Source organism: Nestor notabilis, unplaced genomic scaffold (genome assembly GCF_000696875.1).
Source record: "Nestor notabilis isolate BGI_N333 unplaced genomic scaffold, ASM69687v1 scaffold1571, whole genome shotgun sequence".
NCBI classification, from domain to species: Eukaryota; Metazoa; Chordata; class Aves; order Psittaciformes; family Psittacidae; genus Nestor; species Nestor notabilis.
Window position 1 is genome coordinate 1 of NW_009913158.1, and position 23,946 is coordinate 23,946.

Sequence of the window (23,946 nt, forward strand, 5' to 3'; positions counted from 1 at the left end):
TGCTCAAGATGGAGGCCAGAATGGGTCAGTCCCTTTTCCTTCCTTTTCTCTCATAGCTGCCAGCGAGAGTCGCTTTCAGCCTGAACCTTCCAATCCCCGCCTCAATAAGAGCGAGGGGCGCTTGGTTCCGCTGTTTATTAAGAGCGTTCTCAAGCTAAATCTATCAAGCCACTTGTTGTCGTTTTGTCACTGTACGGACTGTTGGGTTTTAACTGAAATGCCTGTGAAATAGAAAGAGAAGGCTTTAAAATACAGTGAATACGGCGATAAAGCTGTCGCGGCACTCGCTTTAAAAGCAAAATGTAGTGGGATGAGTTGTGCATGTAAGGCACGGATGCTAGCGGAGCTATTTTTAGACGTGCCAAGTGACAGTTCGTGCTTACCAAATGTAGGCAGCTGTTCTTGCTTTAGAATAGGCCTGGGGTACTTGCTTTCAATGTAGGAGATTGTAGTTCGGGTGGTATAAAGCGAAGGTTAAAGCGGTTTCCAGGAGGAAGGAGGCTGCTTGGCACCAATTCCTGAGAACTGGGGTGCGGGGGGGGTGTTTTTCTGGTTTGTGTTTGATCTGCAGTGAATAGCTTGTGTTTAAAGGCAGAAAGCTGCTCCTCGTAACGCTTCCGATCTTCCTTTTTCCTTTACAAAGAAATGCTCGCACCTGTGCCTGCTCCGTGGGGTTTGTAAATCACTTTCCTCGTTCATAAATCATTTTCATTGCTCTCTTTAAAACCGCACCTCGGTTTTCCAGTGACTTGTAACTGACTTTCCCTTGGAGGAATTCGCAGTGAAACCGCATCCGGGTGTCCGTAAACTGAGGCTGGTTTGGTGGGGAGGGGAGACACTGAGAAGTGCTCCATGTGCAGTGTAACTCTGCTCTGGGGGCTCCCAGCGTGGGCCTTTTTCATGTTGATAACTGAGAACAAAAGGGTCGCTGGAGGCCATTTGTGGGTGCTTTAATTACAGTCATTTACCTTTGTATCTCCTGTCTTGGAAACCGGGATACAGGTGAATGATTGTCTTCACCTTCCTTCCGCCTGGGTGCAGGTACAACACCTTCCTGCTTGTAGTAAGTGATTTCCTGTGAAGCAGTAAGACCCTCGTAGCAGTGAGGAGGCTGTAAAACTGGGTTAGGGAGGAGGGAGTATCTCATTTATCCAACTACAGCTCTCTGCAAGCGGAGAGGAGTGGGGCTCATGCCTAGCATGTCACACGATACAGGAGCAGCACCCAAATATCACCGTGTGGATGCTCAAATTGCAGCGTTTGAAACTAAATATAGTTTCAGTATTTGGAGCAAATAGGAAGAAATGAGTCTTTCAAAGATGTCTCGCATGATTTAGGGCATAAAACCCACCAATTCTTTTTTTTTGCAATACTGGTTTTGATATCCCCCCCCCTTCAGTGTTATAGATACTTGCAGCTCAATTTAGGCTTACAGTTTACAGCAATTTTTAGGTCAAGCTCACAATTTGGTTCATAAGCTCCTTTTAGCTGCTAAACTTGGTTCATGGAAGGTGCACAGAGACACACTTCGGTGGTTAGAAGCAAAGCCAAAGAAACCAAATAAAATGTTAAATTCGGGGAGTATAGCCCATACAAAAGGAATTTTACAATGGCTTGATTTTTGTGTTTGATTTTTTGCACATATTACAGTTGTCTTGCTGAGAGCTTCATTGGTTTGACAGGGAGAACAGCAGCTCTGTAACACGATGGGAGCCAGCAGAGTAACAGGTCAGCAGAGTGCACGGGTAGGCTGGGCCTCAGTGCGACAAGGACTTTAGATTGGTGCTGTTGGAGCAGGAGCGTCGCCTCCTTCAGCTGTCTGCTCTATCTCTCACCCCATATGTTGGTGGAGTCACATGGGGAACCACAGCCAGAATCTGATCTGGCTGCTGCTTTGTTGTTATTCTACTTTTGGGGGGCAGCAGTTGTCAGCAGCAGACAGAAAGCCAGGCAGGGGGAAGCAGTGGGACTGAGGGTGGTGGAGGGCTGGGGCTTGCTCCTCCCACAGCAGTATTGGATTGTGATAAAGGAGAATTGGGAGGAAATCAGATAAGACCTGTGGGTTGAGATAAGAACAGTTTAATAATTGAAATAAAATAAAATATAGTAATAATTGTAATGAAAAGGGAGATGGAAAGTGAGAGGACTAAAACATGAGACAGAGGAGCGAGGTACCACACAGTTGTTCACCATCCACTGGCTGATGCCCAGCCTGACCTGAGCAGTGATCCACAGCTCCCAGCCAACTCCCCCAGTTTATATACTGGCCATGATGTGCTGTGCTATGGAATACCCCTTTGGCTAGTTCAGGTCGGGTGTCCTGTCTCTGCTCCCTCCCAGCTTCTTGTGCCCCTCCTCACTGGCAGAGCATGAGACTGAATAGTCCATGGTCAGGGTAAGCAACAGCTACAACATCCGTGTGTGTCAGCATTATTCTCATCCTGAATCCAAGTAGCACTGTGCCAGCTACGAGGAGGAAATTAACTCTATCCCAGCCAAAACCAGGACAATATGAAAATGGCAGCTTGAGGTTTCTGACCAGGTTCTCGTCTTCCCAGCGCCTTCATTTTCCCTAAGGAAATCATTAGAAAAGGACTCCAGCTTCTGAAACACTGTGAAATTGCACCATAGCCCCAGTGGCATTTTCACATTGTACCTACAAAGGGATTATGCAGGCTTTGCCGTGCAGAGGCTACTGAGTATTTGACACTGGTGCATTACCACGTTTTCATCCTGTAAGCAGTAACAGATCATTTAATTTTCTCATACAGTCATTCAGAATAAGAACATGTTCTGAATTGTGGTGTGCTACTTTACAGTTAACTTTGGTGATGTTTAGGGTTAGAGGGGATTACTAACCCTGTGGTGTAGCAGTAATTTACTGTGCCTTGAGTTCTGCAGCTAACACGTTATTGCTGTTCAGAAGCAGGTTTGATGCAGAAGAGGAATTTGTGCTTGTGAAAATCTGGTCAGCTGTGGAAGTAGAAATGATGAAGTGTGAGTTTGACTGTGAAGTGTAAAACCAGACCAGATGCCCCTGCCCCCAGTTCTGTACTTGGCAATGGAGAAGGGTGTTTGCCAGAGCTCATGAGTGCAGTGGGGTAATCGACCAGATGCAGCAGCACCTCAAGGCAAACAAATGTGCAGTGGGTGCATTAAACCATTACCTATGACCTGGGCAAGGGTGTAGTTTAAACAGTGATGCTAAAAATGGCACAGTATTGTGTGCTCTCATGAGGGTTGCTTAAGGAAGACGTTAAGCTTGGCTTACAAATGAAGCATTTTGCCTTGGAGTGCAACAGATTTAGCCTGGATTGAAATTGCAGTGAGATTATTCCCTCTGGATGGCTCAGTCTGTCACCCCATAATCAACACTATACACTCCCATGGGAATGTCTTTGGGCAAAAGGAAACAAAATGAACTGTTAATAGGTTTTGAGCAGTGCCTTTGCCTCTACCAGACTTACAAAGATATAATGGCTTAGAGATCTGTTAGAGTCTTGTCATTTGCCCTAGCAGGGACTTGGACTCAATCTCGGTGAGTGACCTCCACAAAAGGCACAAAAATAGAATGAAATGAAGCAGGAACTGCTGTGATTCTGGTGCAGAACACAGCAGAGTAGTCAAAGAGATTAATTCTGACATTGCTTAAGGGCAGAGTTGTTCTTAAACTTCAGCAATTACCTTTGAGGTAATCCTAATAACAATAATCCAAATTATCGGAAGTCCAGTGCAGAACCAGTGCTAAAATAACCTATTCCTAGTTGTCATTTCAGCTCTGATGTGACAGTGAGATGGCAAATTCCATTCTTGATGACTCTCAGCAGTCAAGTGAATCGTGTTTTACTGTTTTCATATGGATGCAAAAGGCTTCTTGTTCTAATTTCTTACCTTCTTCAAATTCTAGTTGTTGACCTCCTTTACTGGCGAGACATAAAGAAGACAGGAGTGGTGTTTGGTGCCAGCTTGTTCCTGCTGCTCTCATTAACAGTGTTCAGCATCGTGAGCGTGACAGCTTACATTGCCTTGGCCCTGCTCTCGGTGACGATCAGCTTTAGGATATACAAGGGAGTTATCCAGGCAATCCAGAAGTCCGATGAAGGCCACCCGTTCAGGTGAGAGTCTTCCTTTCGTTAACAAAAAGTGTGCTGTCCAGCAGCAGAATTGGTGCTGACAGGAGCAGGGGATGACATAGGCTGTAATATGTTGCATAATGATCTATATTGTGTGTACTGGAAAATGCCCAGCCTGTGACTCTTCCTCTTTCAGTTTTCCTCAGCAGGCAGACACGGTGGTAAAGAAAAGGAACTGTGTGCTTGGTGCAGGGGATTTCCCTGGGAATGTGCTGGAGCATCTTCAGTTGCATTGAAAAAATTAAATACTTCAATCTAGTGGAGTGATATAATACTCCATTAGAAGAAATACACAATACTTCCAGTGTATTTTAGAATGGGAGAGTCTTCGGAATGTGAACCAGTGGCAGATGACTAAATTTAGAAGAACTCCCAGGAGATGCAGCCCTTCCAGTACAATCTATTTAGCAAAAATCAGAAGAAATGCAGCAGGGGATACTTTTATTTTTTTGGAACTTTTCTTCTGAGTACTGCTGAAGTCTGTGGGGTTTGTGTAGCAGCATAGCTGTGTTCTCCACACGCCGGGCTGCCTTGTCACCAGCAGAATCCAGGTTCATTGCAGCCTGCCCAGGTCAGAAATCCAGAAACTTGGGTTCCAGATTCTATGGCTTCAGGAGTTGAATCATAGGATTAACTGAGGTCCTTGAAGAGGACCTCAGCTCTTTGCTTTAAGTGATGAGCTAAGTCCTTGGGGCGTCTCAAGCGTGCACATCCCTGCAGTGTGGGAATATGGGACCCATGGTATTCCTCCTTTCCTCTGTGGAGTGCAGTGGTGCCCGATGCTGCAGAGCTGCATCTTAAGAGAAACTTAACTAATGTGTTTCACTCCTAAGAGTGCCTGTTTCCTGTTTCCACACCAGCCCTGCCCCACGCTGCTCAGACCTGCTTCTCTCCCTTCATTAATCAGTGAAGCGGTTCCATCTCGCCTTCCCTTCCGCCTTTCTGGAACTCCTGCTTGCATTCCTATTTACAGCTCTTAACGAATTTTGTGCTGTTTCCAGTCATTCTTGTTCTCTTCCTCTCATCTTCAGTAAGGCAGAGGGGGGTTTTTTGGGTTTACCTCCATTCCTCCCTGACTCTGTGTGATGGCTCATTTACCCATGGAACCCAGCCTGTGCCTAAACCAGCTGAGGGACAAAACTCTGGGAAAGGAGTATTTGCTTTCAAGCTTAGATCTGCTACAGGATTGCATCTGAACAATTGGCAGCAGCATTCAGTACAGCAGTAGGAAATTCTCTCTGTTGTAAACTTAAGGTTTGGTTTAGCCCACCAAGGCCTTGCATGGCCCAGCTTATTCACCCACATGAGGGTGAATAATTCCCACCTGAAATCCTGTTTGCTCTGGCTACCCAGTGGTGCTGTTGGGTACCCAAACAGCATTTCCAGGTTTCCCAGTTCTTTCTTAGCAAGAAGAAGCAAGACTTGTTCTACCTGTGCTCTTACTGCAGTTTATTTCTAAAACCACTGATACTCATGAAGTTCCCAGACATTCTTGTCCCACATACTTGGCTGCTTTTTATCTGTATAGCTTCACCTATAAGGATGTTCTTACTTGAATTTAGACAGTGAAGAGCACATTCATGAGGTGGATTTAATTGTGGTTCAGGTACCGATGCTGATGAGTTGGGGAGGGTGTGCAGAGTGGAGCCAAGCATGGATAGAAGAATGCAGCCTTGAAATGGCTGCCAGCTGTAGTTACTGTTTGAAGTGTTTCATTTGTTTTGGACTTGCCACAAGCTGTGCTTGGCTTGGCCTTAAGTGACAGACATAGGAGCCCCAATGTGCATTTTTCAGCTTTTCACCCCAAATCAGAATCCCCCCTAAACAAAAGCTCAGTAACTGCAGTAACTATGATTGCCCTTTACAGATGTGTTGCATTGCTGCTTCTTCCTCCACCAGGCAAATTAGGTAAATTAATCTCTATTTGAAGAATCTAAATTGCTGGAGCCACTGCAACTACAGATGAAAGCCTCGGAATGGTAGAAAGGACACTTCCCCAGATAGGAGCTTATGTCTTTCTCTTAAAAGAACTGCTGTCGCTAACTGTAAGAACTGTTTTTAGCATTCCTTATACAGTGAGGTTTTTCCCTTTATAGGATTAAAAAGAACACATGTTGGTGTTATATATATAACATTTGTTGATACTGTTTGGCAGCACTCCTACAGTGAAGTTTCATAAGCTCTTCTTTCTTGCAGGGCTTACTTGGAGTCTGATGTAGCTGTGTCTGAAGAGCTTATTCAGAAGTACAGTAACGTTGTGCTTGGTCACATTAATGGCACAGTCAAAGAGCTGAGACGTCTCTTCCTAGTTGATGACTTAGTTGATTCCCTGAAGGTAAGTTTGCTCCAGTGTAGGTGCAGCAGCCTTGGGTAAATAGGTCCCCTGCTGACCCGGGTTAGCAAAGCCCACTAGTCCTCAGGAGCGTGGAGGAACAATAGCAGTTTTAGCGCTGTGTGAGTAAATAAGGAGGCTTTGTTTGGGTGTTGGAAGTAATGAGCCTTTTTGTTTGTCAAGAAGTAGAGCTTTCTGTTGGCCACGCTGAGCTGAACATCAAGTGCTGCCTGCAGTAACAGTGGATAACTTCAGCTCCACTTCATTTTGCCAGTATAATAATAACGAATGGAAAACTAACATAATCCCTGGCTGCGTGTAGCTTGGTCTGACACCTCTCTGGTGCTGAACAGCAGAAATCTGCTGCTTTTAGTCCTGCAAATCACTGAAGTGGGGTTTGCAAGTTACTGTACCTAAAGCGTGCAGTGCTGCCCAACGGATACCTTCGATAGCTCCAGGTAGCACTTTACTTATTAGAGGTGGCAGAGCAGAACTGGCAGTGCATAATAATGATAGAATTGGCTGCAAACCCTTCAGTTCTGGTCTGTGAGGATTATATTCCCTCCTCTCAAGCTAATAGTGTTTCTTTGTTTTCAAACAGTTGTTTCCTTTACCAAGTACAATGTGTTGTCCGCTTCTTTCTCAGTTTGCTTAATCTTCTTGGGGAAAAGTAAATCCCTTACTCAGTGCTTTGTAAAGTCCTTTGAGTTGCTGTGGGGATTGGGGGAGGGGGGAGGAAAAGGAAGGTTGTAAAGTCTTTGTTAGGTTTGTGCCATAGTAATGGGAGGCGGAGCTGAGGATCTTACCCAGAGTTTCTGATCCAGTTCCTCATTGTGCTCCGGCTTAAACAGAGTTTGTGCTGGAAAAGTTGCACCTGATGCAAGTCTCCTGCAGTGAGTCCTGTCCCTCTGGAGACAGGGGAGGTGATGGGGCTGTGGGGTTGTTACCTGGGCTCTGCTGTTCATGACAGACTCATTTCCTCCAAAGGGAAGAGGAGATGGGACATTAGCCCTGGGTTTTGATGTGTTTTGATGGCTAAATGAACACTCTCACCACTGCCCATCAGTCTGGGCTGTATGAAGCTGCCTTTCACCTTCATGCTTAAGGGACTGAGTACTTGGGATTCATCTCTGGAGCATCTCAAGGCCACAGCCTTGAGAATTACTGTTACACAGCTAGAAATGCATTTGATAACTTGGTGTGTGAGGGAGGGAAGGAACATGCTCTCTGTCTATTGTGGGTTTTTTTGAGGGCATTGAGTTTCATTGTTCAAAGGAAGGTTACTTTGCTGAAGTCATGTTCAGATGTGACTAAACACCAGCACGGGAAAACAAGGTCACTTGTATTTCTTTAATAATTAAGCCCTTTGTGATACGTTCCTTCATCTGGGTTATAAGAGTTGTTTAGAGAGATCCCAATCCCTGCAGGGAAGGAAAAGGAAGCAGTGGACGGACAGCCAACTGCTGTTTCAGTTGACACTGTTTAGAAAATCAGGCCTTGCAGAGGGATTATGTGGGAAGCAGAATTAATTCCAGTCAGAATGCCTTCAAGGCACTCCGATCACTTCTAAAACACTGTGGGCTATAGGAAAGACATGTTTATTCAGCTCAACTAATTCATTTCCCCCCTCTTCTGACATTTAAAACGTTTGATGTAGGTTAATGAGTCTAATTTATGGTAGTTGGGAGCAAACCCTTATCTGAAACCAGCGAATGTCAGGACAGTTCACGAGCACAAGTTACTGATTTGAAGAGTCTGTGCTCGAGGAGATGATGGAGATGCTGGGGTCTAAGGGAATACAGCAGCAGCCTTGGTTAAACACGAAATAGAAATATCTTGGCTCGTGTAGTTTAAACATCTTCACTGTAGGAAACAGCATGTTTGTGTATAATTAGAGAGCTTTAATGCAGAAAATGTCTGCGGGTCAGGTTATTGTGTGTAATAGTCCTGGCTGTAAAATCCGTCTTGTTAAGCATTTTCTTTCTTTATTAAACAATGCTTCAGTCATGGAGGTCTTAAAACGGACTGTAAATATTTAGGCAGCACTCTCGGGAGGAGCAATTCCAGAGGAGCCTTTGCCAGGGAGCTCGGGAGAAGCTGCACTTTGTCCTGCTCAGCAGCAACGTGCTGCCGCAGCCGTTGGCACCGGGCAGCTGGTGCTTGGAGAGGCTGAGCTCCTTGCTGCATTTGAACCATTTTATACTAAACAAACTGATACATGGACATCCCTGGATTTGCCATTAAATCGTGGTATGCTTTGGGTACTGGGGAGTTAGGAATCATTGAGTGAGGGAGGCAAAACCTCAGCGCAGACCCATGGCATACACTGGGGTTCGCTGGTGTGCAGATACTAACGCTCAGGCTGAGCTTGGGCCTGGTGCTTTCCCTTGGTCCTGAGCATGTGGGAAGAGCAGCATTATCTTTGTAGGTCGATCGTGGGCTGCCTTCTGCTTTCTTTTTCATCTCAGAGCTTTAAGTGCCTAGACGTGTCCCAGGTAAGCCTTTCTGCATTCTCCTTTCTAAGGAGAACAACAACCAGACACCAGTATGTAAAGGTGGGTTGAGATCAGCGCCACTTAATCCCCGAGCAGTGTTTTAACTGACAGAAGTGTGTGAAGAGAGGGGGAGGAGTTGTGGGAGGAGAGTCTGAGGTTTTGGCTGCACTTCATTTGCTTTGGTATCCCCAGTTTTCCAGTTAGGTGTCTTGTACGGACATGGTAGAGGAAGGTGGTGTTGTGGGGCTCAGTGGTTCCCACTTCCACCCAGTATGAGCAAGCGAAGGGGATTACAAGCTGCACGTGCAGTCACGATGCTGCTCAGGGCAGGCCTTCAGAGGAGCAAAGCCCGTGTCAGCCAAACATTAACTCCTGGATTTTGATCTTTCTTGGACCATGAATTCAGTGCTTACTGAATAGGACTGGATAGTGCTGATAATGGTTGGACTTTGGGATTGATTCATGCAGTTACCTTCTGCATTTTCTGACTTGGTCCTAGTCATCAGCAGCATCACTCAGAGCTCACCTCATGGGTGGTTCTCCACCAGCCCCCTCCTGGCTCCATCCTCCTGTCAGGCAGTTGCAGAGAGCGATCAGGTCCCCCCTGAGCCCTCTCCAGACTAGTGGATGGATGGCTGCAGGATGTGTGTGCTTGGAAGCTGGCACCTTCCGTATACGGAACACAAAGCCTGCAGGAAAATCATCCTGGATGATCACAGGCTTGGGGGTCTTTCTGCTGTACTAGAAGTTGCTGACGTCCTTCCCTTCGCTGGGCAGGGGGATGTCCTGTGTGTCCAGACTTGCTGTGCAGGGAGAGCATTGGCTCTGCTGAAGTCTCTTGTGCAGAGGCTGGCAGCGGCGCTCGCCCTGACATTGCAGAGCAGAACTGGGCCAAGGTTTGAATGAATCATGAGGGAGGCTGGAGCAATGAGCTGTGTTTTGCTTGATAACCCTGCCAGAACCCTTCAGTCGATGGCAACATCAGCCTTGCCTGCGGGGTAACTGTGCTGCGGGCGCTGCCTGCGTCACACCAGGGAGGAACTGAGAGATAAGAACTGCATCGTTCGCAGTTCATCCTCCTGAAGTTTCAATGGGATCAGCTGCTTTGAATGAAGCTCCTGAAGTAACTTCAGTTTGTTACAGGGGTCACACAGTTAAACTTGTGTTGATTGTCGAGCCCTTATCTTGCTGGTGGCAGTTGATCTTGTTTGGTTTGGATAGTTTACATCTTAGGATAAGCTAAAATTGGATGTTTGGATAAGTAACTTGAGTGTGACTCAGCAGCAGGGTAGATCCTTGCCCACTCCTACAGGCCTTCAACATGCAGCTTTTCTTTCCAGTGCGTTGTACCCACCTTCTCCTCACCTTGGTCTCCTGCTTATCAGAGTGCTTCACCTTCACTCAGTAGATTCATACAATCAAAGACCAGTTTGGGTCGGAAGGGAGCTTAGAGCTCGTCCAGTTCCAGCCCCCTGCCACGGGCAGGGGCACCTTCCACTGGCTGTTCAGTGTCTTGCACACAAAACAAGCCGAGTGCTCAGGAGATGAAGGGTTGGGAGGTCTCTGCACAAGCCAAGTGTGATTCCGTGTGTACCCAGAGCCAGGCACTGGTAAATCCGCTGTTGGTGACACCCAGGCCCTGGCTTCTGCTCAGCTCCTCGGGGGCTCTGCGACACTGTAAGAATTGGGCTGCTTCTCCTTGCGGAGGAGCCCTGCACAGAAATAGCGCGGGCTGCCTCCCCCGCCATAGGTCAGAGGTGTGCTCGGGACACGCTCCACCTGGCTGGAGCACGGGGGCCCCAAAGCCCCCTTCTTCGTGCAGGGCGAGCGGAGGAGCTGTGCGAGTGCCCTCAGTGGGTGCTGGGGCGAAGCCAGCAGTTACAGCGGTGGTGAGGGGGTTTAGGTGTCTGTGAACAGAAGGGACATCTTTGCTTCTGAATTTGCCTCCGACTTGGAGCCGGCTTCCATTGCCTGGCGCTGTTGACTCCTCAGTGAATATTTTAGCACCCAAACCTCCTGCTTTTTAAAGGGAAAAGTCCCTCAACCCAACCTTGCCGTGTACCTCCAGAGAGGTTTGCCTCCAGAGGTGACAGAAACCTGCCTACCCTGGTCGGTGTTCACTGGGACCTTTGCTGAGCCAGAGCGTGACTGTGATCCGTGGGTGCTTGGATCCTGCTGGGCTGCTACACCAAAAGCTGACCGGCTTCTGGCTCTGCCACACACCAGCCCCCAAACCTCACTTCCTTTCCTGTTCCATCACTTTGGAGGGTGGGAGGTAGGAGCTGCATTTGCCCATCACTGTTTAGCATGGATTTGGAAGTGCTGGATGAGGCAGAGGGTGTGGAGCAGCCATCGGGTACTCCCAGCTTGTGGTCACTGCTGACTTGGGCTGAATTCAGCCCATGACCCAGACCTCATGTCTCGTTACTGAGCCCTTCAGCCTTCTTGTCACTCCTCTCTAATTACATGAGACATCCAAGGGTGAAGGGGGTTTGGGGTGTTCTAGCTGGAGGTGTGTGGTTGAGGCTCTGAGCAGTGTGTTGTGGGGAGGCCGTGGGCTGACACGCTGTTTCTCTTTTCAGTTTGCAGTGTTGATGTGGGTGTTCACTTATGTTGGTGCCTTGTTTAATGGTCTGACATTGCTGATTCTGGGTAAGTGTTTGAAACCACGTTCAGTACGTAACCCGGGGAAGCACGGAGGTCTGCTGGGCCCCGTGGGGCTGGTCCTGTGCTCTGGAGCACGCAGCAGGATGCGGTAGCTCGGTGTCCTTTCTCTGGGGCGCTGATAGCACTGGAACAGATCATTTTGAACCGTGTTGTTGTTAAACCAGCAATCTCGGGGAACTCAGGCATTGTATCGTTTGAAGGCACATTCCCTTGTGCTTGTCCCTGTCGGGGTTAGCCGGGGGCTCTGGGGGAGGTAGCGGCTGGCTCTGCCCCTCGCCCATGGAAGGCAGTTTTGTTTCTTGTGTCCCAGAGCAGAGCTTGGAACCCAACTGGCCCTGGCAGAAGCCGAGGCATCCCCTTTGAAGAACGTGCATAGCCCACAGTGACCACTGAGGGTACTGTGCATGAGCCCTGGAGACCAGCCTGGCTTCTCCTTTATAGGGTGGTTGAAATTAGCAGCCGACTGTTTGTGTATGTGGCTCAGTTATTTCTTGTGCCTTTAGGAAAGCGAAGGCAAGGTGTGGAAGCCAGGGTTTGTGTTACCTGAACACCCGCCCTTCTGTCAATATTTATACCTCGGCTTTGCTCTTTTCCAGCTTTGATCTCGCTCTTCAGTGTTCCTGTTATTTATGAGAGACATCAGGTGAGTGTTTGATGTGATTCATTAAGTGCTTCACAAAATTGGCTCTGTTGAAGCAACACCACAAGTGAATAAACCAAAACTCAGTCCAATCTGCTAAAATCTTTAAAGCCTTTACGAAGCAGATAGGCCTTTAGCCAGGGGGCAGTGCCAGCGAGGTCAGGTTCACTTCGGAGCCCGGCTGCGTGTGCTTTCCCTCCTCCCTTTCGGTGGCAGCATGGGAAAGCTTCCCCAGCAAACAGTTATGGCAAAGGCCTGATTAACCTCCTGTGCCCTGATCCAGCTTTGGGCAGGACCAAAGCAGCGGCGCGGTGCATTAATCCTGCGGGAAGCACATTGCTGCAGAACCCTCTTTGGAGCTGATATTCAGGGTTCACAGACCCTGTGGAATCTGTACTTGTGGCAAAACCAGGAGGCGGGAGACGCTCGGCTCCGTCCGGCGCTTCTCCTGGGGGGAGACGAGTGTAAAAGGAAGAGACAAGAAGGAGCCGGAGTAAGACCTGTTCGGTTCAGTGCCAGCCGGGCGGGAGCAGGGGCTGCCCGCCCCAGGTCACAGCGCAGGAGGGGGCAGCCAGCCCTGGCTTAGCAGTTCCTTCTCCTCTTTCACAAACAAGGCTGCTCGGGGACAGGGGGGGAACCTGGGGCTTGGGGAGGGAGCAGAAAGGCTCAGAGCAGATGGTGGAGCCTCCTGCGAGCTCCTAGGAGGGAGCAGGGTGCTCTGCAGGGAGAGGAAACCCTGTGGCCGCGGGAAGGATGAGAGGGACAAGTTGTGTGGCTTAACCCGGGCTCCACAATCCTCTTGAGGGGCTGAGGGCTGCTCTCCGAGGGTGTAAGCGGGTTACCAGGCCCGGCCCACCTAAGCCGCTTCCCTGCTCCGTGGTGGTGTCCGGAGGTGCCGGGCGCCCAGGCTGGTTGTGCACCCCCATGGTGGCCGTGAGCTGGGGTGGGGAACCACTGGTGACTGCTCTAGAAGACAGGGGTGGGTTGATGTGGGCACTTGCTCCCCGTTCCCAGGGCAGACACTAGCACGTGCTGTGGCTGGAGCCACGGGCCCTCTGGCATCGAAGTGGGACGTGGCCCACGGGTTGTGTGGTGGGCTCCGCAGCGGAGTACCTGTGAGAGCTGCCTGTAACATCTGTCATCTTCGATTTCAGGCCCAAATTGACCATTATTTGGGACTCGTGAACAAGAATGTCAAAGATGCCATGGCTAAGTGAGTAAAATGTCACTTCATAAATAGCAGTTAGAGTTCTTGGTACCTGTGGTGCTCCTGTGTAACGAATGCACTATGTGCACTAGTCCTGGGTGGAAGAAGTCCTTTGTTTAAACTTGGAATGGTTACAGAATCAGCTCGTTTCTTGCTGATGCTCCTAAATTAATCCTGTATTACTTAGAAATCTGCGTATTTCAACCCATCAGAGAAACCCGGGGCCCTCAGCAGTTGCAGCTGAGGGGGGAATGGAGAAGAATTGAGCTGTCTCATTGGGTTTTATGTTGCTGTGAGCGCTGTCTTGGCGTGGTGCTGGTTGAAGACTGTGTGTTTCACACCTCCTGCTTTTCGTTCCTTACTCAAATGCTGTTCTGTTCCCTCCCGCAGGATCCAAGCAAAGATCCCTGGGTTGAAGCGCAAAACTGAGTAAAAAGCCTGAAGCAACTTATCGATAGGAAGTTCATCTTTAAAGGGGGGAAAAAAATTACTCATTTGGATTTACACGGGGAGGGTCAGGGAATAGCAAACCCCTTGACATTGCAGTGCAATTTCACAGATCTTTATTTTTTAGCAACGCAGTGTTTGAGGAAAAACAGTAACTGTTTTGACTGCCATGTGTTTCATCATCCTAAGTATCGTAAGCTGCTATGTATGGATCTAAACTAATCATCTTCCTCTATCCTGTGTGCAGCAGCACTGGCTAACCCAAGAGTTGAAAGCTGTACATTTTGCTTCGTCAGCGGTAGTCCCTGCGGCGTTCCCGGGTAGTGCGGGTGGAGCGGAGGCACTGCAGTGTGTGCACGGTGTATGGTCTGTGTAGGTTGATGCCCATTTTCTAAACTGAGATGTTTTAGAAGAATTATACCATTTTAGCAAGTTTTGAAAACAAATCTTGCCTTTTTGGTATGAGTATAGCTGTATTGTGATTTTATTGTTTTATCAATTGCCAATATATATATAAATATATATATATGTGTTTCACAAAGCTTAGATCTTTCAGCTGCTCCACAGTGCTTTGTACTTCAGAGAATTGACTGGTGGCTGGACTAGCTCTGCAGCACACAAGCTTGAAACCCAAACTGTCTGTGTAAACACTAGCCTCTGTTTAAAACAAACAGCGAGAGGGGGATGAAGGAAGGAACCTCCACATACACCTACAGAAAAAGACAAGCGTACACTTTGTGGCACAAACGTACAGTAGTTGGTTCTGAGCAAATAATTCTACATCTCTCAAACTCTGATAATCTGTGGACTGAGTATCTGATGCTGCAAATGTTGTTGGGAAACGTAAAACCTTGTTATGCGAGAAGTAAGTGAGAATTTCTACACTTGCAGTTTAAGCTGTATTGAACTAAGTCTGTGGAATGCATTGTGAAATGTAAAAAAACCCAACAAAAAGGCAAAAAAAAACCCCCAACCAACCCAAACCCCAAGTATCAATAAAGCTTCTAGACAGAAACTGTTGGCATTTTGCTTTCTTGAGGCAAATTGAATCTATTTGTGTTTATTTTGTTGAAGCTCATCGTGATTAAATATCCATTGTACATGGTGGTGGCAATAGTCTGTCAGACGTAGGGCGATGTGAGTACCTGTTCTTCCCGTCCGTGCAGTGTGAAGCAGTTTGCTCAGTTCCAGTTCCAGGGCTGTCATTCCTGATGGCTCACGTGGTTCTTGTCACCCAGACTCTTGCCTGTGGCTCCGGTTGTTGCCGCCACTCGAGTGTTATGAGTTGGGTGTTGAAAATGGTGAAGGAGACATTTAAGACCCTGCTAAGCCAAACGAAGGTCCTTGGTTTGCTTTAGAGACAATTAGTGTGTGATGCCACAGTCTGCTTGGGAGGACACTGGAAAGCAAAAGTCTCAGTGATCTTTCCAGATCAACTTGTTGAATCTGATTTAAGAGCTGGATGCTGAAAACTTGTACCCAGATTTATCTGGGACACAGATTTGTAGTTAATGGCATCCTGACCATTGGAAAATAAATCCATGCACTAGGGCTTTAGTTTACAGTATCGCATGTGGTGACTTACGGATGTTTTGTACGTAAAGCCAGACCATAGAAACATACAAATTTAAGTGTTTACCTGACAGACACTATTGCTTTAAGCTACTTTTCACATCACCATTGATTAATTCATTCTGGTTTTATCGGGATACAATCCATGTGGAAGGAAGGCAGAGAAGGTGCTCGCTGACATCACCACCTGCCAGGATTACATCATCTCAGCAAGGAGGTGTTGCTAGAACAAGGACTGCATAGGGCCGTGTTGTGTATCTGACAAACTGATCTTCTGTGTAGTGATATAAGGCATTAATTAATAAATTCAATTTTAAAAAAGGTGATTCTTTGAGGTTGCTGAAGCACGTTTGTGTGGTACGTGTACATCGATCCACTCCTTCAAGTGGGTGTTGCACCCACCAGCCTCCTCTTTGCGCAGGGGGTGTCAGAAGTGGGTGGTCAGGAAGTTCCCCCAGTTCAAAAAGGTGTTGCCCTGACCTGGGGCTAAAGCACTGTATTTATTTAACACTTCTTTTCAAACACTAAATGTAAGTCTATAAACGTTTTAATTTGGCCTTTATTTCTTTGATTAACAAACAGTCTTTTTACAAGAAAGGTGGTTTCAAAATACAGACATTGTTCCATGCCCGAAATCTTTTGCCGTTGCCCACGCTTCCCGTTCCTTTCCAGCCACTTTCATTGGAAAAAGTTAAGTTTAACTTTTTCCAATTCCCCTGTCCCTGGAGTTTTTGGTTTTGACAAAATACTTGTTAAGAAGCACTGAAGGGCTTTACTTGCCTTTTGTGGACCCCTGCTCGTGGCCTGCTGTGCTCTCCTCTCCCAGATCCCACAGCCCAGTCCCACAGGAGTGGTGATAATGGGAACAGGAGTGCAAACTGAGCACAGGGGATGCTTTTCTCAAGGACAGGTAAATGTTCTGGTATGGGAGGGGTTTCTGTTCTACTCACAAGCGGCAGGGACGGGTGCCTGGTGGAAGCCACAGGCTGGCCCCATGGGCAGTGCCAGGCGTTCCTTGGGATGCCTGCAGGAATTCCCTCCTAGCACAGGGGGAATGGGCAGCAGTGACTCCCAGAGGCTTCCACACCATTAATACAGTGGATGGCCCCTGCCTGCGGAAGCAGTTACCTTTAAAGCACAGTTTCCGACAAACAGGGAGCGTAGGAACACGTTGGGAACAGCTTCCTCACTGCTGGTCTCTTTAACCAAGCCTCTCCCCCACTACTCACCGTTTGAGTTAAGCTTCACATTCCAGCTGTGGTCGCGCTACCATCATGCACGTTGTGAACAGTTTACCAAGAGGTGTAATGCCATCAGGAATTTGTCCTTAGAACAGCACAGAGCTGCCTCTGTCGGAAACATTTAGGAATTCACTTGTGAAGGTGTTGAAACCCAAAGCAGAGAACAGGGACAATGGACGTAAGTACACAGCTGGAAAAGGTGGTGATGGTTAGCCCTCCTCTGTGTGAAAGTTATAGCACCGTATGTTGAAAGCAAGTGGTGGGAGGCAAGGCTGTAGCCCGTACTACTAGAAAACTATTCAAAGGCACTTCATGGATAGAAAAATTTGCCAAATATATATATTTAAAAATAAGATGGACTTAAAAAAAATGATACTTTGCTCCTTCGCTCACTGACAGCTGGAGCGTGACCCCAGCGCGCCCGCTCAAAGCCTGCAGCTTTACTCGGTGCACCAAATGTGAGTTTTAAGCAGGTGTGGTTAAAACCCCACCAACTTCCTTGAACAAATCAAGCCATAAATTTTGAAATGATGCAAATTAAAGGGCTCAGCGTTTTCTCCGTGTGCTCCCTTCTCAGGCAGGGTTTGGATAACACAGTATTAGGCAAAAGCAGCTTTGTGAGTGAACCGTTCATCACTTTGGCCTACCCGGGTTACAGAAGGATTCCCTTTCAAACGTCTTCCTTCGCGGGGATATTGGTCTATCAACGCAAGGTCACATTCAGTCAAGTCTGTGAGTAACTGGGAGTGTCTCCGTGCAGCATCGTCGGGGGGAGGTCACAGCAGCCGCAGGGCTCGAGGCGTCGTGGCTGTCCAGGCTGGCGCAGTCACTTGGCGGTGGCAGTAACAGCAGCAAGGAGAGGCTCCTTTCAAAGGCAGCGCCACACAAACACACTGCAGGGAAAGGGAGTGAGGCAGCGCTCACGGACCAGCACAACATACACCAGGAGGGGCTGTGTGTTAAATACACACACAGATCCAGCTGGGGCTTATCAGCCACATGCCAGGGGAAGCATCACAGAGCTGTGGGGTGACTGGGATGCGCATCCCTTTCTCAGGAGAGTGAGTTACAGGATCATAACCAGCTCCTGCCTGTGTGTTCGGTGAAGGCCTGGGAATGCCATTGCTTTACTCTGTGTAGTTACACTTTGAATCACGAAAGCCTCATCGTAACTACTGCCAAACAGCCAGTAGCAGCTGATGAGCTTTTCTGAGTTTATGTAACTTGTGTCCTGCAGGGTGAGAACAGAGGTAAATGCAGCCTTTGTTCCCATGCAGCTGCTTTGTGACGTGACAGAGCTTCCTGCTCCCTCTGTGCAACCCCTTTCTCAAAGCAAAACACTTCCTCCTTTTCCTCTTCCCCCTCTCTTATTCTCCCTCCCCTTTCCTCCCCCCCGAAAGTGGAAAATGAAAACATCTATTTGGGGGGTGGTCCTTTATTTGCAGCATGATTGCACAAAAAAAAATGGATGCTAATTTGGAAGAACAACCCATCTTGTGCAGTGAGTTAGTTCAATTGAGTGCAGGGCGTTGAACCAGTATCTGCTGCAGGCTTCCTGCAGGGAGCAGGGAGCCTGGAGTCAGCAAACATACATCAGTATTTAGGTCTCTGCTTCTGGAAAGCAGCAAAGTCAATCCTGCAGTCTCTGGCTGGCATTTTTCAAGTTAGTTATAAATACCTGCTTCTTGACTGCAGCGCTCTGACCCTTGCTCCTTCAGGATTTGTGCCCTTTCATTTCCTACCTTGTTGCTTTTCAGTGAAAAAAGCACTTTTCTTAAAAAAACCCACTTTTTTTCTAGTTCTACTTTGTGCTGTTTAAAAGTCTCTCATTGTTCGTGTCTTACCACATTTAGTTTTTATGCCTCACCCTCTGCTCCCTGTCTTGCTCAGCAGTTGTGTCCTCTCTGAGCAGTACTGGAGCTCAAATTAAACATGGGGAGTGAGGGTGGAGGGGAATCTGCCTGGAATCACACACGTGTGTGTGTGTGCATTTACTGTCAGTCCTTTCAGGGAGAAAGAAAACCCCACCCAAAACACCCCACCTCAAACTTCAGGCACCTTTTGCGAAGCCTCCTGCTATTTGAAATGTCTTTCTAAATCTGTCCATCCTTGTGTTTGGCCGGAATTCCTGTCCTACCCTTTGCTGGGCAGGAGCTACTCAGTTATTTTTGTGTGACTGACACCCCACCACCTGTCTTTGAGTGCTCTGAGTGTTCCTCAGACACACGTGTGGTTCCTGTGCCAGCCGAGGCTCCTTCTGCTACCTCTTGGTGCCCAAAGCCTCAGAGCTGGGTGCTGGCCACTGCGGTGCCAGGTCTGCTCTGCCTCTGCCCACAGGGAGGAGGCAAAACAAGGAGCTAGAAGCAGATGCTGCTAAAGACAGGAACCCAAATGCAAGATGTTTTACCTAGTAGAGATCACCTTGTGAGTGGTGCCAGGATGGCAGGATTTGGGTGCAAGTCACCCTAAAATACAGCAATTCCAGAGTTAGAGACACAAGCTAAAGCTGTCACCTATCAGCAGGCTTCGCTGTGGGTTTGGTGCTGAGGGGTGCACACAACATCTTGGGTCATCTCCAGACTAAATGAGGCCTCACCTGCAGTCGTCTCCTCCCGTACTGATCACGTACTTGTCGTCGTGAGAAAAGCGGATGTTGGTGACATGAGCAGAGTGCCCGAAGTACCGCTTGTGCTTGGCCTGTGGGGAAGGACACACAGTGGCTGGTACAGAGCTGCCCCGTGGAGCTCCAATCCCACCCCAGCAGTAGCGGTGCTCTGAGCCCACAGTGACCCCAGCTCGGTGCTGTGTGTTCCTCCCTCCCCGGTTCTGGATGGTGGCTACTCCACCACCTGCAAGCTGCTCACCTGGGGACACCCAGCGCCCACGCTCCTGCAGCCAGTCCTGCTTGGAGCCGGCCCACTGGACCCCACATGTGGATGCCTTAAAACCATGCACCAAGGAGTCTGAGCATGGGGAAGATGAAGCTGTTCAGACTGAAGTGAAATATCCACTTACAAATTTTTCTGTGCATGGGAAATCAAACAGTTTCACCAGCCCAAAGTCGTCTCCTGTGACTATGTTCAGGCCAGCATGGGTCACACATGCACAGTTGACATCTGCTTTATCTGCATTTCGTGGCCAAATTCCAATGACTTCGTCTCCAAGAATGCTGTTCCAAAAACAAGTTAGAAAAAAGAGCATTAGACCATAAGACTTACTGGCTGCTTCTCTCTTCCACAGCATGGGGAGACAACACAGCCCAGTGGTAAATAATTGCTGCCTTTTAGAATAGTCTTTCCCCTCTAAATCATGGCACTGAACGTGATCTCATCACTAGAATACATCTTCTTTGTGTGACTCACAAAATCACCTCTAAATCTAACCCCTCTATCCATAAATGCTGAGGTTTACCTTCTGTGAACCACTCTCATCATTTTATACAAGCAGCTACAGTCTCCTCTTTTCCTCATGGACGTGCAGGGAACCTCCCACAGGGATTTTTGACAGCAATGTTCTCTTAGCTGTAAGTTGTGGAATGAGGGGATGCTTATTTGGATGTAGAGCACTTCCTAAAATACCTGTTCTTCCCTTAGATTAAGCTCCTTTATAATCATTCCTATTTACCTGCACATTTATCGTCAGATGTGTCTGCCCCACTCCCACAGTCTTGTCAGGAGTCCTTAGGAACAAGTAATTTGTGGCAGATCCTTATGCTTGGTAGCAGAGCAGTGGGAGTAGGAGGATTCTCACTTACCTTCTCCTCGAACCACCCCTATTACCACGCGCTCAGATCTCAGATCTGCTTTTGGCCTGTTCCACTTTGCACAGTAAGAGCACAGTCACAGTTTTGTAACCATGTTGGGAAGGCCCCATATAAACCCATGTCAGTGAATGCATTTTAATGATACCTACAACTCCTTCCTTAATACAACCAGCTGCTGTTTCCATGCCTCCCGTGCTGCTTGTGTTTGTTGGTGTGGGATAAGGTAGTGCCTGCACCAGTGTGCCAGTGAAAGCAGAGCTTGAGGTGGTGCAGAGCCCTGTGAGGGCAACAAGCCACTGTGGCTGTATGATAGCCCTCAGCATTACTGCAGTAATAGTTACTACAGGCTCCAGCCAGCTGCAAATGGGCTCTGGTAGGTGTGCCAAGCCCTGGGGAAATTTCAAGCCTTTGGTTTACACAATCTGACCTTCATTCTGCATTAGACCTGCCCCAACCAGGCAGAACACTGCTCTTTAGTGTTTTACCTTGTCCATGTGGCCCAGGTGATCTTCTCTATCAATGCAGGATCTGTTATCTGCTTCCCTAGTGGCACCTCGTGCACTTGACGTTTATAGGCACCTGTTGATACCTGAGAGCAGGAAAGGAAAAAGCTGGTAATTTTGCCATAAAGAAAGGCAGCATTCTCCAGACTTACATGATCTCCAGCAGTAACAGGCTCAACAAGTAAAATTTCCTTTTCCATAATTAACTATAATTATATGCAGTATGAAGTAATAACTGTGTTGTTACAGGATGATAACTGAACGAGGTGTTCATGCACATGCTGCACAGTTGGTAGATTTCCTTCCAGTTATGTACTCTGGCTTATCTCAACCCAATTTTACTAAATCACAGAAATGTCAGAAGCAGACCTCACGTATTAATGCCCATCCTGGGGAAAGGGAGGAGGAGAACTGGTTCTTTATTGGTATAATCCACAATTTCTTTGCCAGTGTTGTAGCCTTTCCCTTGAAACAAGACAACACTTTTCCTTTAGCACACTAATAATCTACTGAGGTGGCCTGGTTTTGACTGGGATACAGTTAATTTTCTTCTCTGCTCATGGCAGCGGGTTAAACCTCGGTGTAAATGAACTGAGCTGTGTTGTTGCTATGGGCAGAGATGCAGAACCCGGGGGAAGACCTGAGTATTTAGAAAGAGGACTATTGGGCCCTATGAACATTCTAAAGGCAACCCGAGTTATCTGGCCTACCCTGGGAGACTTAGAGGCACCCTGAAGTTCAGAGCAGCTTCGGAAAGCTTCCCTCACCCTTTGTCACCTCCATATTGTTCCTGTGTCTGATGGCAGGAAGTCACACCAGATACAACCAAGCAAGACATACCTGAATGTACCTGCTGTCTGCAGAGAAGTCCATCTGTATGACGAAGCTTGCGATGTCTTTGCAGTAGCCTATTCGGTTCAGGGTTGTACCCTGAGTGAGATCATAAAAATCCACAGTATGTTCTTGTGAACCCACTGCCAAAAACTTGTTATCTGGGCTGATCCTGCGCAGTAAAACATGGAATGGGGATGTAAGTAAGTCACTGTTTCTCTGAAAGATCTTTCTTTGCTTCTCATGTTAATAAAAGAGAACAGATTTCTTTTACTGGAAAACAACTAAAACTTTCTATCAACAGCAGGATTAAATCCAAACCAAACCTTGATGCTCAGCAGATGAGGAAGATGGAGGATACTACATGTAGTTAACTGATGTTAATGCATAAAGCACACAGCACAATGTGCAGAGTAACTCTACTCCTCTGTGAGAAAGCAACAGGAACTGCAATTTTAAAGTGGTCTGTGATATTAATTCCCATAATCCCAGCTCCACAGTGCACAAATTCCTAGTGGATATAACTAAATTAATCCCAGGAATATGCAAGATATGGTCTATAAGGCACATAAATTTTACATGTATGTGTATATGTAAAGGTATAAAATAGGTATATATAAAGCAAGTAGTTGGCCAGTAAATCCATTTCATGATGTCAGTTTTCAGCCAATATGGAGTTATAAGTAATGTGAACATCAGCGTGGAACTTGACCACCCTTTTCTTGAGTGAGGGCTGTGCTTCAGCTCAGATTCTGACCTACCTGATATCCTGAATGGCAGATTTCCTGTCTCGCTTCTTGCCCCACACCTTCAGGCTGTTCACAAGCAAAACCACAAACTCGCCGTTCTTCATGCCAATGGCGACCATGTCACCGTCGGGGCTGTACGCGGCGCAGCGCGCGGGGTGGCCCAGGTTCACTTTGTTCAGCAGTTTCTGTGTTCACAAGAGCAAGAGGCTCAGCCCTGCCCTGGGAGAGCCCCCAGCCAAGGGAGAGCTCCCAAACACACGGGCTGGAAGGCCCCGACTGATTAAAATCAAATTGTCCAGAGTGTCCTCTAAATAGAAACCTGACATTTCACATCAAAAATCACATCCCACCAGGCATGTGCCACAGGACAGACTGCAAAAGAGAGGTGAGGCTCGGATGGGAGGTTCGTGTGTGCTCGTGTTGCAGGGTCACTTCAAGTTTGACACCAGAAGGGACACTATTTGTCAGAAAAGGCTGGAAAATCAACTTGCCATTTTGTGTGAAAGGTGAGTTTGGTAGTTTCTGCAGCTGCTGATCAGGGCAGGGGTTCCGTTTGATTTGCTGTGTGAAAACAAACTAGAATGCTCTTGCATTTTCACCTATCTGACTGGATTTATAATCTATTCATTTTCCATATTAAAAATGATCCCTGTTAGCTCAGGTAACTGCATTTCGAACAGGGTTTTGTAGGCTTCCACAAGCAGAAACCTCTCTGTTACTCTTTAAAAGTGTTTAATTTATTTGTTATTTTTAAAAATTATTATTGTTATAAAATTTGACTCAGAAAAAAAAAGATACCCTGGAATACACAACAACATCCAGCCTGGCCTTGAACACTGCCAGGGATGGGGCAGCCACAGCTTCTCTGGGCACCCTGTGCCAGCGCCTCAGCACCCTCACAGGGAAGAGCTTCTGCCTTATATCTAACCTAAATCTCCCGTTTCAGTTTGAACCCATCACCCCTTGTCCTACCACTCCAGTCCCTGATGAAGGTCCCTCTCCAGCATCCTTGTAGCCCCCTTCAGATACTGGAAGGACTGGAAGAACGTGACTGGTTCTAAAGAAAGGCTCTAGGGAGGAGGGAGCCATGTGGCCAGCAAGACAAGCTTAGTGTCAGGGGCTGTGTATTAGTGACAGGACAATCTGTGTCACCCACTCTCCAGGCATGGAATTGAAATGCTTCCTTCATCCACACCAGCCTGTGCCTTCAGATCTAAGTAAGCTGTGCACAACAAAAGATACTCCATCAGCATGAGGGTGTTTAAACTTGTGCCCAGAGAAGCTGTGGCTGCCCCATCCCTGGCAGTGTTCAAGGCCAGGTTGGACACAGGGGCTTGGAGCAACCTGCTCTAGTGGAAGGTGTCCC

The 23,946-nt window shown here is 47.6% G+C and overlaps 2 protein-coding genes across 2 annotated transcripts in view; one reads left to right on the forward strand and one right to left on the reverse strand.

Moving 5' to 3' along the window:
* Positions 1-7: 7 nt before the first annotated feature.
* Positions 8-14,849, forward strand: RTN4 (reticulon 4). The gene is made up of 7 exons (XM_010022975.1): positions 8-24; positions 3,908-4,115; positions 6,330-6,468; positions 11,543-11,612; positions 12,224-12,270; positions 13,422-13,480; positions 13,865-14,849. Exons 1-7 carry the CDS (start codon positions 9-11, stop codon positions 13,905-13,907), a joined length of 582 nt encoding a protein of 193 aa, XP_010021277.1. The 5' UTR covers position 8; the 3' UTR covers positions 13,908-14,849.
* Positions 14,850-17,602: 2,753 nt separating this feature from the next.
* Positions 17,603-23,946, reverse strand: part of EML6 (echinoderm microtubule associated protein like 6) — a 45,008-nt gene continuing 38,664 nt past the window's right edge. Inside the window, exons 24-29 of the mRNA XM_010022986.1 lie at positions 22,593-22,765; positions 21,841-22,003; positions 20,983-21,086; positions 19,750-19,903; positions 19,331-19,431; positions 17,603-17,627 (exon numbers count right to left, since the gene is read on the reverse strand). Coding sequence (XP_010021288.1) covers positions 17,603-17,627; positions 19,331-19,431; positions 19,750-19,903; positions 20,983-21,086; positions 21,841-22,003; positions 22,593-22,765 — 720 coding nt within the window. The remainder of the gene's footprint in view (positions 17,628-19,330; positions 19,432-19,749; positions 19,904-20,982; positions 21,087-21,840; positions 22,004-22,592; positions 22,766-23,946) is intronic.

What these genes read in the sequence shown, in the direction of transcription:
- RTN4 (XM_010022975.1), top strand. An exon ending in ACTTAGTTGATTCCCTGAAG is followed by an intron (nt 6,469 to 11,542) that starts GTAAGTTTGCTC and finishes TTCTCTTTTCAG; the next exon opens with TTTGCAGTGTTGATGTGGGT. An exon ending in GTCAAAGATGCCATGGCTAA is followed by an intron (nt 13,481 to 13,864) that starts GTGAGTAAAATG and finishes TCCCTCCCGCAG; the next exon opens with GATCCAAGCAAAGATCCCTG.